The following is a 16590-nucleotide window of genomic DNA, read 5'->3' as shown; positions in this document are numbered from 1 at the left end:
CAGCGTAGTGAGAAGCAAAGTGATGACAGATCATATTTTGAGACTGCAATTTGTTCAGAACAACACAGGATTGACAGACCTAAAGTATAAAATTACCTTTCTGCAAATAATAATATCAGAGTAAGTATTGACACCACTGTGTCAGCCAATGAGTTGGAGGTGGGGTGGGCTTATGGCAGATTCACAGCAAACAGAGTCTATTTGAACAGAGTCTCTATGAACTACAGCAAACAGAACTTATAACCGAAACTACAGCAGAGTCTCCCGATGAAAGCAGGGTTATTTCACCAGCAAAATGCAGTGAGTGGAGGATAATTACATAATACAAATTATGTGTGCATGTGAAGAGGAATTTCTTCATTCAGAGGGTGGTGAATCTTTGGAATTCTCTACCCCAGAGGGCTGTGGATGCTCAGTCGTTGAGTATATTCAAGGCTGAGATCGATAGATTTTTTAGACTCTTAAGGGAATCAAGTGATATGGGAATCAGGCAGGAAAGTGGAGTTGAGGTTTAAGATCAGCCATGATCTTATTGAATGGCGGAGCTGGCTTGAGGGGCTGTATGGCCTACTCTTGCTCCCACTTCTTATGTTCAATCCCAGACACTTGCAGCAGTGATTGAAGGGGGAATTACCCAACCATCTCCATTTTGGCCAGTACTTGTGGTGTCACTTTATGCAGTTTAATAATATTTAACCAGCATTTGAATTCTGGTCAATTAAACTCTCTAAGCTACGTAGAAGTGGCAGTATAACCCTGCTCTATTAGTCTGCATTGCTCACAATAGATATTGGTTTCAAACTGTTCTGGGTTAGTAGTATACCATCTGATGTGCATATTTAATTCTTGTTTGCTGTCAGTTATGTTTGGAACCATAGAATTTGAGTAAACTTACAGCAATGATGGCACAATCATGAATCCTGGTGTGTGAAGATCATTGCACAGCAAGAACGTAAGAAATAGGAGCAGGAGTAGGTCACATGACCCCCCATTCAATAAGATCATGGCTGATCTTAGACCTCAACTCCAGTTTCCCGCCCGATCCCCATATCCCTTGATTCCCCTAGAGTCCAAAAATCTATCTATCTCAGCCTTGAACATATTCAACGTCTCAGCATCCACAGCCCTCTGGGATAGAGAATTCCAAAGATTCGCAACCCTCTGAGTGAAGAAATTCCTCCTCATCTCAGTCTTAAATGGCAGATCCCTTATCCTGAGACTATGCCCCCTAGTTCTTGACGCTCCAGCCAGGGGAAACAACCTCTCAGCATCTACCCTGTCAAGCCCCCTCAGAATCTTGTATGTTTCAATGAGATCACCTCTCATTCTTCTAAACTCCAGAGAATAAAGGCCCATTCTACTCAACCTCTCCTCTTTTTTTCCTGTTTGTTTTTTTTTGTTGACTGTATATTTGGGGGCTCTGTAGGTAACACCTCTCTGTCTGAACACGGTGATTGCCTTGGCAACGGGCAGTTGCAAAGACTATCTGTAATCACCATGTATTGTTCTGTGATTTATAAATGCGTAGGCTTCGAGGAGTTCCTGACATTTACCTGAGGAAGGAGGAAGCCTCCGAAAGCTTGTAAATTTCAAATAAAATCGTTGGACTATAACTTGGTGTTGTAAAATTGTTTACAATTGTCAACCCCAGTCCATCACCGGCATCTCCACATCATCTCCTCTTAGGAATCAATCTAGTGAACCTTGCTACGCCTTGTAAGCAAATATATCCTTGCTTAGATAAGGGGACTTTGGGCATTCGCACTCTAAATTTTGCTGCAGTGATAGTCCCTTATTAAGGTACTTTTTCCTCTTCACGATGCTCGAGTTTATATGTGTCCTTTCTCACAGGCGAGATGCTCTCAAGCACTCTGAACCTGCTTGCCAGGTGATGATCTGTTGGGTCCTTGGATGGTTACCCTGCCTAGTTTAATATTTGTGGCCTGGCTCAGATAAGGAACCTGATATGTGGATGATCATGGATAGAAAGCTGTGTCATGGGGAAAAGGTGGGAAAGTGGAGTTGAGGTAAAAAATCAGATCAGCCATGATCTCATTAAATGGCAGAGCAGGCTCGAAGGGCCAAATGGCCTACTCTTGCTCCTATCTCTTATGGTCTTATGGTCACATTGTTGTGCATAAAATATATAAATGTTTCTATACATTACATGTGTTATAACTAGGATACACCTTAATAGAGAGTTTATAAAGGAAATTTCACCAGTGCATTTGTACCAGGCCCTTAACATACTTTCTGTACTGTTGTATATCTATTACCCATGAATTTTCAGATAATCCACTGTACACAATATTACATAGAATTACATAGTATTTACAGCACTAAAACAGACCATTTGGCCCAACTGGCCTATGCCAGTGTTTAAGCTCCACACGACCCTCCACACGACCCTCCCCCCGACCCTACTCTGTCGGCATATCCTTCTATATCTCTTCCTCATGTACTTATCTAGCTTCTCCTTAAATGCATCTATGTTATTCGCCGCAGCTATGTTATTCGCCGCAGCTACTCCATGTGGTAGCGAGTTCCACATTCTAACGACTCTGGGTAAAGAAGTTTCTCCTGAATTCCTTATTGAATTTATTAGTGGCTATCTTATCTTTATGGCCCCTCGTTTTGGACTCCCCCACCAAGTGGAAACATCCTCTTTATGTCTATCTGATCAAACCCCTTCATAATTTTAAAGGCCTCTGGCCTCTATTAGGTCACCCCTCAGCCTTCTCAATTAAGCTTTCGTGTGTGATGCTCCAGTTGTTAATCCTGCAGGGTGAAAGTCATTGCTTATCATGTGGAATGTTGATGCCTGCTGTATCTTCGAAAAACTGGTCCATAACTAAATTAATTTCCCATATTTATGATATATTAAATTTGGAACATGTGGGGCAAGTGTTTCATTGAAAACTCACACGGTAGCTTTGTTCCATGGACATACCCATTCTACTGCTTGTCGTACCAGTTATGCCTACAGTTGATGCTGTGAATGGAGTCTGCAATGTCAGTTCCCCATTTCTCCACAACCTGAAGCTGAGGTAAAGTATCATGGAATGGTTACAGCACAGAAGGAGGCCATTCGGCCCATCGAGCCCGTGCTGGTTCTTTGTAAGAGCAATCCAGTTAGTCCTATCCCCCCGCTCTTTCCCTGTAGCCTTGCAAATTTTTTCCCTTCAAGTATTTATCCAGTTCCTTCTTGAAAGCCACAATTGAATCCGCTTCCACCAGCCTTTCCGGCAGCACGTTCCAAATCATAGCTACTCGCTGCGTAAAAAAGTTTTTCCTCATTAGGAGTAATTTTAGTTAATTGTTCAGCACCTGCAGACATTAACATTCTTTAATAGTTTTTTTTTATCATCAAAGGGTGGAAACTTGTCAAATGAAAACAATGTACGTTTGAGTTCCCCAACAGCTGTTATTAAATGCATCACTCACTGTGGTACTAGATCAAAAGGATCCTAGGTTCAATCCTTGTTCTGTGCTCAGTTGGTAGATTTCATTGGGGTGTATTTTAGGGACACTACCATTGATCTGTGATAGGGAGGAGATAGTCATTCTGTGTTCCAGCTCCTGACTGCTATCCAATGACATCTGTTTAAAAAGTGCTGTGTGCTGATGTTCGAGGAAGGACCGACTTGGGGTTTGACTGTAATTACCCCCCTGCGGTTGAATGCACAGTTGTCACTTGCGGTCTCGGATCAGATGGGAAGATCCCACGGTTGTGGAATGCTACTGTCATCTTTGGGAGCATACCTTAGCACAAACCACTATCTTTAGGAAGGGAAAGTTAAAATGGTTTAAAAAAATGTGTATATAGGTGTAAAAGTGCCTTGGGACATTTTACTACTTTAAAAGTGCTGTATAAATGCAAGTTGTTATATATATGTGGTTTAAAGGCAGGAGCCTCGTGAAACTGCCTGTAAATTAAGTACTAATAGCTCAATAATAAAACCTAATTGACAAGATTTCTTCCCGTCCGCCACAAAATAAAGCATTGTGTTTTTTGTTGTTTAAGAAAAGTAGGATTGTACCAGGAAGTACTGGGTATCTAAATCAGTTTAAAGGACTATCCCTGACACATTCATCCGTATACAGATCCATCCATCCATCCATCCTCCTTCACTTGGGTGTGTGTAAACAGTTCGTATCATTGCAGGTCATCAATTACAATGAGCAGAATTGATTTCATTTGATACTGTTTTTTTTAAAAGTACACTATGTTTTCAAAATTAATTGCATGTCATAGTATCCTGTAGAAAACCTTAAGGACATCTAGGGAGCCTTTAACATGAGTCAGATGGTCCACTGAGACCTTGCTCTCCCTAGTGAAGTGAGTGGTATACTTGCAATCTAGAAACCAGGGGCAAAACCTCTTGTTCAGCTCCAAAGCATATTTCGGCCAGGCTGGTTGCAGTGGACATTTTTTTTCCCTCACCCAGTCTATCACAATTGCTGCATTAGGATTGCTTACAGAGAAGGCTAGCACTTTAATCAAAGTTACATCATGCACAGCTGCTGGCAGCAGAGAATAGATTTAATGGTTACCAGCTTTAACAAATGGTTAATTGTTGAGAAAGTGTTTTCAGCAATTGGATCGTTAAAACAGATTGAGTTCTAGGCCCAGCTTTGCTCTGCGTCCCCCATCCGCCACCCTTTGAATGCTGGTCCAGCCCCTCACTTTTGCGGCCACTACCTTGTACTTGAGAGGATGTTTAAGATGATTAAAGGAGTTGATAGGGTAGATAGAGTGAAACTATTTCCTCTGGTGGGGACAGGCCAGAACAAGGGGGTATAACCTTAAAATTAGAGCTAGGCCGTTCAGTGGTGATGTCAGGAAGCACTTCTTCGCACAAAGGGGAGAAGAAATCTGGAACTCTCTTCCCCCAAAAAGCTGTTGAGGCTGGGGGTGGGTGGCGGGGTCAATTGAAAATGTCAAAACTGAGATTGATAGATTTTTGTTAGGCAAGGGTATTAAGGGTTACAGAGCCAAGGAGGGTAAATGGAGTTAAGATACAGATCAGCCATGATCCAATTGAATGGCCGAACAGGTTCGAGGGGCTGAATGGCCTCCTCCTGTTCATATGTTCCCATGTATGTTTGGGGGAAATAAATTGATACTAATTCAGAGATCTGGTTGTGTTTGTCATAGTTGCAAGGTTTCAGACAGACAGTTGGCAGCATGCCAGTGGTACTGGTGTGTCAATCACACTTCCTAGGCTTGCAGCTCTTTAAACCTACATGAATGTGCAGCCTTCGTGCCACATTTAACAGTAACTTGGCCTTTTACTGGGGTATTCAGACAGAATTGGGCACGGCAGTCATGGCCTTCCAATACTCACATTGTAGGCTCACGTGTAAAGAACGGCAAGGTAGCGAAGGACTAACAGAACTCGTGGTTTCTGCCCACGAGTAATTGAACTGGAGTTGGAGCAATCGCTGAAATGTAGCTTCATTTTTTCGAGGCAGTCTGACTTTGTTCCAAGTGTGGAAGTGGGGCAAACGTCGTACGGTGTCAGCCGTTGCTCAGTGGGTAGCACTCTCGCCTCTGAGTCGGAAGGTTGTGGGTTCAAGTCCTACTCCAGAGATTTGAGCACAAAATCTAGGCTGACACTCCCAGTGCCAGTACTGAGGGAGTGCTGCACTGTCGGAGGTGTCATCTTTCGGATGAGACGTTAAACCGAGGCCCCGTCTGCCCTCTCGGGTGGATGGAAAAGATCCCATGGCACTATTTGAAGAAGAGCAGGAGGAGCCCTGGCCAATATTTATCCTTCAACAAACACCTCTTTAAAAAAAACAGATGATCTGGCCATTATCACATTGCTGTTTGTGGGATCTTGCTGTGCGCAAATTGGCTGTTGCGTTTCCTACATTACAACAGTGACTACACTTCAAAAGTACTTCATTGGCTGTAAAGCGCTTTGGGACGATCTGAGGACGTGAAAGGCGTTATATAAATGCAAATTTTTTCTTTTACTCAAGGTGGGGGGATCATATATGGGCACGGTTGATTGTTTTTGATTTCCTTGAGCACTTTATGCTTAATCATTGCGTTGACCTGTTTGTTTCTCCCAGGAGAATGATTTTTATTTAAACTATTACATCAGTTGGAAAAGCATTTTCTTTTTCAAAACTAAAAGCCTCTTTGAAAGTTTTCTTGCGCTGCTCCCCCCCCCCCCGATTTTCCCCTTCCTTTCCTGAAGGCGTTGATTCATGTCAGGTACAGTCATGAACCCTAACAAGACAAACCTGGGAGTCGTGTGGAGGTACACCTGGCAAATCTGGGCCAGTAACTCAGTCATGTGGCTCTTCACCACGCCTAGGGATAACCTTTGCCATCCAAGGCCTGAAGTTGGATTACTTGAATCCATAGAAAAGTATGTGTTATTTTGCAATGCACTAGTTTTTTCCCAGGGTTGATGTAGAATTTTTTTACCGTTTCTCCGCATTATTTCCTATTTCCTCCTGAGCTGGTTCACACTGAAGTGCAGTTCATTGGCTGCCTCACAGGTAGTCATTCTTTATGTATGAGCTGAGGCAGCGAGTGTTAGCAGGACGTTGAACTGTGGAAGGCATCACAACTGAGGCTCCATCTTGTAGTTCAGTAAGACAAGACTGCTTTCATGTTTAACTTTTTTTTTCTCTGAAACACATCCTAAAGTCGTGAAGTTAAAAAAATAAATAAACCGAAGTGTGCCCATTTGAAGCAGGATGACAACTTTGCTTTTGTCACAATGGGAAGCAGGAACTGCTCCTGGTCTGCACAGCTCATGTCCACACTGAGTCAAATGTTTCCTGACCGAGGCATGGGGCCATTGTGCAATTTTTAAACACTCCTTTCAGAATTCACTACATACTGAGAAGTGCAATTTACTACCTCGGAACTGATTGCTCCTTTGGTTTCTGGTGTCATCTGAAGTGTTCATAGGTAATTTATACTTTATAACTATTGTCGGGTATCCATCAATCTCTGTTGAATACTTTGTAAACAAATTAATGCTGTTAAAATCAATGTTGCTATAGATTACTTAACTGACTTTTAACACAGTGAACTGGACTATAAATGTATAAAACTAATTGAAACTCCTGCATTATCTTAAACTTGGTTGTCTCCTTCTCATTGCCCTCCTCCCCATGCCATAAAAGCTGCTGCAATTTATTTCCTTCCATGTACCACCCACACTGTCATTGTGAAACAACTGCTGATATTAAGTACTTTGTTCCTTGTTATAATGCCACTAAACACGTGCTCTGAGCCTGATGCTAATGCTGCTGTGTGTCAGACAGGCAGGTATATCTCAAGTCTCTGTTAACGCTGCTATGTACCAACCGGGCAGGTATATCTTAGGTCTCTTTTAACGCTGCAATATAACAGACAATGTCCTTTAGGGAAGGAAGCCTGCCGCCCTTACCCAGTCTGGCCTATATGTGACTCCAGACCCACAGCAATGTGGTTGATTCTTAATTGCCCTCTGAAATGGCCTAGCAAGCCACTCAGTTGTAAAATCTCGCTACGAAAAGTCATAATAAGAATAAAACCGGACGGACCACCCGGCATCGGACCACTAGGCACCGGACACGACAACGGCAAAACACCAAGCCCAGTCGACCCTGCAAGGTCCTCCTTACTAACATCTGGGGACTTGTGTCAAAATTGGGAGAGCTGTCCCACAGACTAGTCAAGCAACAGCCTGACATAGCCATACTCACAGAATCATATCTTTCAGCCAACGTCCCAGACTCTTCCATCACCATCCCTGGGTATGTCCTGTCCCACCAGCAGGACAGACCCACCAGAGGTGGCGGTACAGTGATATACAGTCAGGAGGGAGTGGCCCTGGGAGTCCTCAACATTGACTCTGGACCCCATGAAATCTCGTGGCATCAGGTCAAACATGGGCAAGGAAACCTCCTGCTGATTACCACCTACCGTCCTCCCTCAGCTGATGAATCCGTCCTCCTCCATGTTGAACACCACTTGGAGGAAGCACTGAGGGTAGCAAGGACGCAAAATGTACTCTGGGTGGGGGACTTCAATGTCCATCACCAAGAGTGGCTCGGTAGCACCACTACTGACCGAGCTGGCCGAGTCCTGAAGGACATAGCTGCTAGACTGGGCCTACGGCAGGTGGTGAGCGAACCAACACGAGGGAAAAACTTACTTGACCTCGTCCTCACCAATCTACCTGTCGCAAATGCATCTGTCCATGACAGTATTGGTAGGAGTGACCACCGCACAGTCCTCGTGGAGATGAAATCCCGTCTTCGCACTGAGGACACCATCCAACGTGTTGTGTGGCACTACCACCGTGCTAAATGGGATAGATTCAGAACAGATCTAGCAGCTCAAAACTGGGCATCCATGAGGCGCTGTGGGCCATCAGCAGCAGCAGAATTGTATTCCAGCACAATCTGTAACCTCATGGCCCGGCATATTCCTCACTCTACCATTACCAACAAGCCAGGGGATCAACCCTGGTTCAATGAGGAGTGTAGAAGACCATGCCAGGAGCAGCACCAGGCGTACCTAAAAATGAGGTGCCAACCTGGTGAAGCTACAACTCAGGACTACATGCATGCTAAACAGCGGAAGCAACATGCTATAGACAGAGCTAAGCGATTCCACAACCAATGGATCAGATCAAAGCTCTGCAGTCCTGCCACATCCAGTCGTGAATGGTGGTGGACAATTAAACAACTAACGGGAGGAGGAGGCTCTGCAAACATCCCCATTCTCAATGATGGCGGAGTCCAGCACGTGAGTGCAAAAGACAAGGCTGAAGCGTTTGCAACCATCTTCAGCCAGAAGTGCCGAGTGGATAATCCATCTCAGCCTCCTCCTGATATCCCCACCATCACGGAAGCCAGTCTTCGGCCAATTCGATTCACTCCACGTGATATCAAGAAACGGCTGAGTGCACTGGATACAGCAAAGGCTATGGGCCCTGACAACATCCCAGCTGTAGTGCTGAAGACTTGTGCTCCAGAACTAGCTGCGCCTCTAGCCAAGCTGTTCCAGTACAGCTACAACACTGGCATCCACCCGACAATGTGGAAAATTGCCCAGGTATGTCCTGTCCACAAAAAGCAGGACAAATCTAATCCGGCCAATTACCGCCCCATCAGTCTACTCTCAATCATCAGCAAAGTGATGGAAGGTGTCGTCGACAGTGCTATCAAGCGGCACTTACTCACCAATAACCTGCTCACCGATGCTCAGTTTGGGTTCCGCCAGGACCACTCGGCTCCAGACCTCATTACAGCCTTGGTCCAAACATGGACAAAAGAGCTGAATTCCAGAGGTGAGGTGAGAGTGACTGCCCTTGACATCAAGGCAGCATTTGACCGAGTGTGGCACCAAGGAGCCCTAGTAAAATTGAAGTCAATGGGAATCAGGGGGAAAACTCTCCAGTGGCTGGAGTCATACCTAGCATAAAGGAAGATGGCAGTGGTTGTTGGAGGCCAATCATCTCAGCCCCAGGACATTGCTGCAGGAGTTCCTCAGGGCAGTGTCCTAGGCCCAACCATCTTCAGCTGCTTCATCAATGACCTTCCTTCCATCATAAGGTCAGAAATGGGGATGTTCGCTGATGACTGCACAGTGTTCAGTTCCATTCGCAACCCCTCAGATAATGAAGCAGTCCGAGCCTGCATACAGCAAGACCTGGACAACATCCAGGCTTGGGCTAATAAGTGGCAAGTAACATTCGCGCCAGATAAGTGCCAGGCAATGACCACCTCCCCTTGACATTCAACGGCATTACCATCGCCGAATCCCCCACCATCAACATCCTGGGGGTCACCATTGACCAGAAACTTAACTGGACCAGCCATATAAATACTGTGGCTACGAGAGCAGGTCAGAGGCTGGGTATTCTGCGGCGAGTGACTCACCTCCTGACTCCCCAAAGCCTTTCCACCATCTACAAGGCACAAGTCAGGAGTGTGATGGAATACTCTCCACTTGCCTGGATGAGTGCAGCTCCAACAACACTCAAGAAGCTCGACACCATCCAAGATAAAGCAGCCCGCTTGATTGGCACCCCATCCACCACCCTAAACATTCACTCCCTTCACCACCGGCGCACTGTGGCTGCAGTGTGCACCATCCACAGGATGCACTGCAGCAACTTGCCAAGGCTTCTTCGACAGCACCTCCCAAACCCGCGACCTCTACCACCTAGAAGGACAAGGGCAGCAGGCGCATGGGAACAACACCACCTGCACGTTCCCCTCCAAGTCACACACCATCCCGACTTGGAAATATATCGCCGTTCCTTCATTGTCGCTGGGTGAAAATCCTGGAACTCCCTTCCTAACAGCACTGTGGGAGAACCGTCACCACACGGACTGCAACGGTTCAAGAAGGCGGCTCACCACCACCTTCTCTAGGGCAATTAGGGATGGGCAATAAATGCCGGCCTTGCCAGCGACGCCCACATCCCGTGAACGAATAAAAAAAAAATGTACGTTCTGTGCGAAGAACAGCAGAGATAGCACACGTTCGGCTCCTCTCTGTCACCTCCTAATATGCTATTTCTTTCGATCAAATCAAGAAAGAAATGACTTGCATTCGTATAGTGCCTTTCACGACCTCAAGCCGTCCTAAAGCACTTTTGAAGTGTATTTGAAGTGTAATCGCTGTTGTAATGTAGGGGAACGCGGCAGCCAATTTGTGCACCGCAAGATCCCATAAACAGCAACGTGATGACAGATAATCTGTTTTAGTGATGTTAGTTGAGGGATGAATATTGGCCAGGATACCAGGGAGAACTCCCCTGCTCTTCTTCGAATCGTGCCATGGGATCTTTTACGTCCACCTGAGAGGGCAGATGGGGCCTTGATTTAATGGCTCAACTGAAAGACGGCACCTCCGACAGTGCAGCGTTCCCTCAGTACTGCACTGGGAGTTGGATTATGGGCTCAAGTCTCTGGAGTGGGTTGTGAACCCATGGCCATCTGACTCAGAAGTGAGAGTGCTACCACTGAGCCACAGCTGACACTCCAGTGCAGCACTGAGGGAGTGCTGCACAGTGTAAAAATTATACTCTTAAGGTTTCAAAAGACAGAAAGTAGTCAGAATGCAGAATAGGTTGATGTGTATAATCCTGTAGTTACTGTATTGTCCATAAAGTATAATACACAGTTTGACAAAGACCTGCCATGCACAGATTTTTCCTTTGCCTATTGTAGTACTGTAGTAGTTTATGCTCCACACGAGCCTTCGTCCACCCTACGTCATCTAACCCTATCAGCATAACCTTTCTCCCTCATGTACTTATCTAGCTTCCCCTTAAATGTATCTCTGCTATTTGCCTCAACCACTCCATGTGGTAGCGAGTTCTACATTCTAATTATTATGATTGTTATTTTTATATAACACAGGTTCACATGTGGAAGAGAACCCCTGGGGTAACTGCGTGACATGCTGCTGAGTGCCCAGACCTTTGCTTGCAAGTACTGCCTGTGGTGCAGCTTAGCCTCTAGAAGCCTCTCCACAGCACTGCATAGGTGAGTACCAGCTAACATCATTGCTATTGTTTTGAAGTGCTAAATGAAGAGTATTACACATGCAGCGTGAAGAAGTATTGGCTTCAGAGTACTTTTGTTCCCCTGTACTTACTGGTACCAGTACACTAAATGCGCCGATTGATGGCAATGCTCGTGGTGACCAGATGACGGAGATCAGTAACGAGACATGATGGATTATGAATGGAAATCCACCTCCTACCACTTCATTGAGAGTTTAAGAAGTACATTAAATGAGGTCCATGCTTGTTCCCTCGAGAGCTTAACATTCAGCTTGTGGGTTCACATACTGAAACGCTCATTGCACACTTTATGTGCTGTTCTATGAGAAGCTAGATCTTCAGATAAGTCCTTCTGTATCCAATCACAGCTAAAATATGTATAAAAACGCTCCAGAGGTCAAGAAATATATCCGAGCCAATGGACTAAAGATTCATCACAGAACGAACATTTAAAGTATGCATTAGTAGAACCTCCAAACAATGAAGATCTTGTGGAAAAACACAAGCAACAATTGCAGGCAGTGTGTCATGGGGGAGACATTTGCAGTGTTTTGACTAGACCCAAGAGCAAATGACATAGTGTAAACGCTCTGAGCAAGGAAAGACCTTTACAGCTTGCAACACACATGTGTTTATTCTGTCATCTGAATTCAATTGATAATTTCAAAACTGAGATTGATAGGTTTTTGTTAAGCGGGGGTATTAAGGGTTATGGAACCAAGGTACAGATCAGCCATGATCTGATAGAATGGCAGAACAGGCTCGAAGGGCTGAATGGCCTATTCTTGTTCCTATGTTCCTATCTGGCTTTCTAACCACAGAGAAACCCGAACTGATAAATTCATGTATTAGAATGGTGGTCGGGGCATTTCAACATCTTCCATCTTAGCAGTGCCCCTGTCCGAAGGCCTGGTAATTCTTCAGTAGCAGATAAGACTGGCACCAGCTGAACTTCCTCAAATGTCCTAGCAGTTGGTCACAGAGCAGCGTTGGGCGAGGCCCGCTGCCTGTTCTATTGCTGGATTAGGGTGGGAGCTGCCAACAAGCGTTGTGCCCGCTGCTGTCTAAGTGCAAATGAACACTGGAGCTGAAGTACTGGGAAAAATCTTCAGCCACATCGTTGCTACAGCAATAAAACTCTTGACCCAATTCTCAGAATCTGTTGAACCTTCCCCAGAGATCCAAGGCAAACCATACTCCCATTAATTGCTTATTTCCAATATTCTCCCCTTTTCTTGCCTCCTCTCCTGAAGGAGATATCTGTTGCTGGGTTGTGGCTCGACAGGTGGTAGCCGTTCTCAGAAGTGGCCATTCTTCATGTGAGACCAGACAGAAGGGGGCCGATCACAGCCGCACACAATCCTGTTCTCGCCTAAAGTCCAACTTTCCAGCAGGGATCACCGGATGGTGAATGGGAACAAGAAGCTGCCTCGTGCTTTTTCTGCCACCCGAGCCCAACGTAACCACTGTCGCACTCCCAACTGCTGGCCTGGCTGAGATGAGCTAACTCGGCACAGACCAGGAATTGAACCTGACCGCCTCTAGTCTGCAGGGCTCAGTATCACACTAAGCCATTCAGCAGCTTTTCAGTTTATCCATTAACATTGTGTCTGTATTCCATGCTTTCTATAGCAAATTGAGTAATATGTTATGTGTATTATTGTGAGAAAACGTAATGTTTTGTAGTTAAGTTGTTACGAAATGATTTAGTGCAGAATTTCTATTGTACTTCTGCTCCAGGGTCTGTAACTGAGTTTTACAAAAATAATTCCCACAACTCCAGTAAACGGAGCCTGTCTGTTGTAACGGAGCCTGTCTGTTGTAACGGAGCCTGTCTGTTGTAACGGAGCCTGTCTGTTGTAACGGAGCCTGTCTGTTGTAACGGAGCCTGTCTGTTGTAACGGAGCCTGTCTGTTGTAACGGAGCCTGTCTGTTGTAACGGAGCCTGTCTGTTGTAACGTGACCTGTCACAACACCATCTGCTGTTTTTTTTTTGCAATTAAATTTTGTGCTTACTTAGGGTCTCCTGGCACTGTGCTCTGTTGCGGAACAGACAGATCACTTGCTGCCAGATCTTAGCCAAATTGCTGTGAAACTAGCCTGTAAGAGATGTTCAAGGGAAGCCTGGTGATGACCGTCCCTGATCATCTGTTTATCCCTGAGGGAAGGCACTTGGCCTTTGCCATGATAACACAACAAAGATGATAAACTCAGTATACAGTGGGGTTGGACAGAGGATCTCACCCTCTGTGTACAGGACCCTGCTGCACAGTGTATGGAAGTGCCCAACATTTTGATTTATTAGTGTTTAGAATCATGTAGTATCAACCCATAGTAACTAATACTGTGCTGATCTTCTGTTTTGACTAGGTTTAGTGGCAGTACTTACTACAATATTCTTGGAATCAAACCAGATGCTACACTTGAACAGATCAAGGAGGCTTTTCTTGACCAGTCAAAGAAGGTAGGCAAAATCTGTATTTAGATTTGTCTTGCGTAAAGCTTGTGTCCCTCACACTCCGTGGTGCCACACTTCATGGCAGATGCAAAGCAAGTTGAAAAGAAAGACAAATTGTTAACTTGGAGTATGAAATGTATAAGCAATTTGCTGACTTCTAATTGGGTCTCAGTCTGACCACTTTGACCAAGCTTTTGGTCACCTGTCCTAAAATCTCCTTATGTGGCTCGGTGTCAGATTTTGTCTGATAACACTCCCGTGAGGCCCCTTGGGACATCTTACTACGCTATATAAATGCAAGTTGTTGTTGTTGGTTGAGGCCTGGTTAATAATAATGTGGACTTGTTACACAAAACCAACTCAACCACTCTCACCAACTTTAGCTGTATAATGCTTCAGCGCCTGGTCTCGGCCATAGAAACAGCTCTACACACTTAAAGCCCAGGATTTTGCTGTCCTGTGTTGCAGACAGCAAAAAATTCAACTAGGGCCTTATGTCCTACTCCAGCTCCCATTTTGCCCAACTGCTCCGCTGCCTGTACTCTTGTTGGATTCCCTGACCGACTGTTCTGCTCTCCCACTCTTACCCTTGCCCCTTTACCACCTGACTGCTCCACATCATGGCATGTGTCCTATACTTCCTTGAATGACACCACAGGATATCGCCTAGATTGGTTTTTTTTTTAAGATGTGCAAGATGCTCCTTAGTGGTATTTGGGTGCTTTGCTTCCTCACCTCAACTAAATTGTTTTAATTGACGGCCGTGCCTTCAGCCCACCAGGCCCTAAGCACTGGAATTCCCTCCCTAAACCTTTCCGCCTCTCTCTTTCCCCCTTTAAGATGCTCATTAAAACCTACCTCTTTGACCGAGCTTTTGGTCACCTGTCCTAATATCTCCTCATGTGGCTCGTGTCAAATTTTGTTTGATAATCGCTCCTGTGGAGCGCCTTGGGACAGTTAAAGGTGCTACATAAATGCAAGTTGTTGTTGCTGACGACAAGAACAGCATGGAGGTGTGGTATGTGGAAGCTTCGGTATGTGGTAGAATGGTAAGATGGGAGTTTGGACCTGCCGGTCCTGATGTGGTCAGACTGTGACCTTGGCTGCAGGGGAATTTCTGAGCCGAAAGTTGCTTACTGTCAAGGAAGGGAAAATCAATAAGCCCACTTGGTGCCATTCTATCGGTGGCCGATTATAAAATGGCATCAGCAAAGATGTGGAGCAGATCACCTTTTCACACCGCCCTTGGCTGGCTCTCACCCTCTGAGAGGGTGCAGAGGAGATATACCAGAATGGTACCAGGGATGAGGGTCTTCAGTTAGGTAGAGAGACTGGAGAAGCTGGGGTTGTTCTCCTTAGAGCAGAGAAGGTTAAGGGGAGATTTGATAGAGATGTTAAAATTATGAGGGGTTTTGATGGAGTAGATCGGGAGAAACTGTTTCCACTGGCAGGAGGGTCGGTAACCAGAGGACACAGGTTTAAGATAATTGCCAAAAAATTCAGGGGGCAAATGAGGAGAATTTTTTTTACGCAGCGAGTTGTTATGAGCTGGAATGCGCTGCCTGAAAGGACGGTGGAAGCAGATTCAGTAGTAACTTTCAAAAGGGAATTGGATATATACTTGAAAAAGAGAAATTTGCAAGGAGCAGGGGAATGGGAATAATTGGATAGCTCTTTAGAAGAGCCAGCACAGACACAATGGGCCGAATGGCCTTCTTCTCTGCTGTATGATTCTATAAGCTATGGTATTGATAAATGCAAAAACAGAGGCACTCTACGCGGTGCCCTAAGTATCAAGTTCCTGATCTTAACTCTATCATGGTAGAGAAGTGTCAAATAGAAACCAGGCATTTCCTAGGGGAGAGATTGAGAGTGTGAGCCCGCACATTGCTGTATACATCTTAGCAACTAACGATCGAATGCCATTCCAAGCAACCTGGAAGGTGACCTCCTCAGGGATGATATGGGACTGCAAAAGGATAACGTAATAATAAACTTACTCCATAGTACACCGAGGAATTACCATGAAGTATGAGCCTCTCAATATCCGCTGCCTGCAAGTGCCACTGGGATCGTAAAGTCAACCCCTATATGCTTTCAAATAAACAATGCAAGGCACTAACGTGTGCTTCAGATGGAGATATAAATTGCTTGAGCTTCTCAGGGCTTATACATCCATGCCCCTCAATGAGGTTTCTGATGTGTATTTGTTCCTGACTATCTGTCATTCCCTTTGCAGATGGTAGCTGAGTGTTGGGTAAATCTCTGCCTAACAAAACAAAATGCTGGAAACGCACAGCAAGTCACTCAGCACCTGTGAAAGAGAACAGATATTGTCTACATTTAGGGCTGGGCCTTTCTTCAGAACTGTTCCGAAGGGGGGGATCTAGCCCTAAACATTGATTTGTTCCCTCCAAAGATGCTGACTGATGTAGAAACATGCAGCACAGAAGGAAGCCATTCGGCCCATCGTGGCTGTGCCAGCTCTTTGAAATAGCTATCCAATTAGTCCCACTCCCCATAGCCCTGCAATTTTTTCCTTTTCAAGTATTTATCCAATTCCCTTTTGAAAGCTACTATTGAATCTGCTTCCAC

At 45.2% G+C, this 16590-nt stretch overlaps 1 protein-coding gene across 3 annotated transcripts in view; it reads left to right on the top strand.

Annotated features, from left to right (window-relative positions):
- dnajc4 (DnaJ (Hsp40) homolog, subfamily C, member 4) overlaps positions 1-16590 on the top strand; it is a 119667-nt gene that overhangs the window by 1529 nt on the left and 101548 nt on the right. For all 3 annotated transcript variants that reach the window (XM_067975627.1, XM_067975626.1, XM_067975628.1), the window contains exons 2-3: positions 11392-11517; positions 13908-14001. In XM_067975627.1, coding sequence (XP_067831728.1) covers positions 11432-11517; positions 13908-14001 — 180 coding nt within the window. In that variant the 5' untranslated portion in view covers positions 11392-11431. The remainder of the gene's footprint in view (positions 1-11391; positions 11518-13907; positions 14002-16590) is intronic.

The sequence above is a fragment of the Heptranchias perlo genome, chromosome 43 (assembly GCF_035084215.1).
Source record: "Heptranchias perlo isolate sHepPer1 chromosome 43, sHepPer1.hap1, whole genome shotgun sequence".
NCBI lineage: Eukaryota > Metazoa > Chordata > Chondrichthyes > Hexanchiformes > Hexanchidae > Heptranchias > Heptranchias perlo.
Note: the sequence above shows the minus strand (reverse complement) of the source record. Positions and strands in the feature narration are given on the sequence as shown.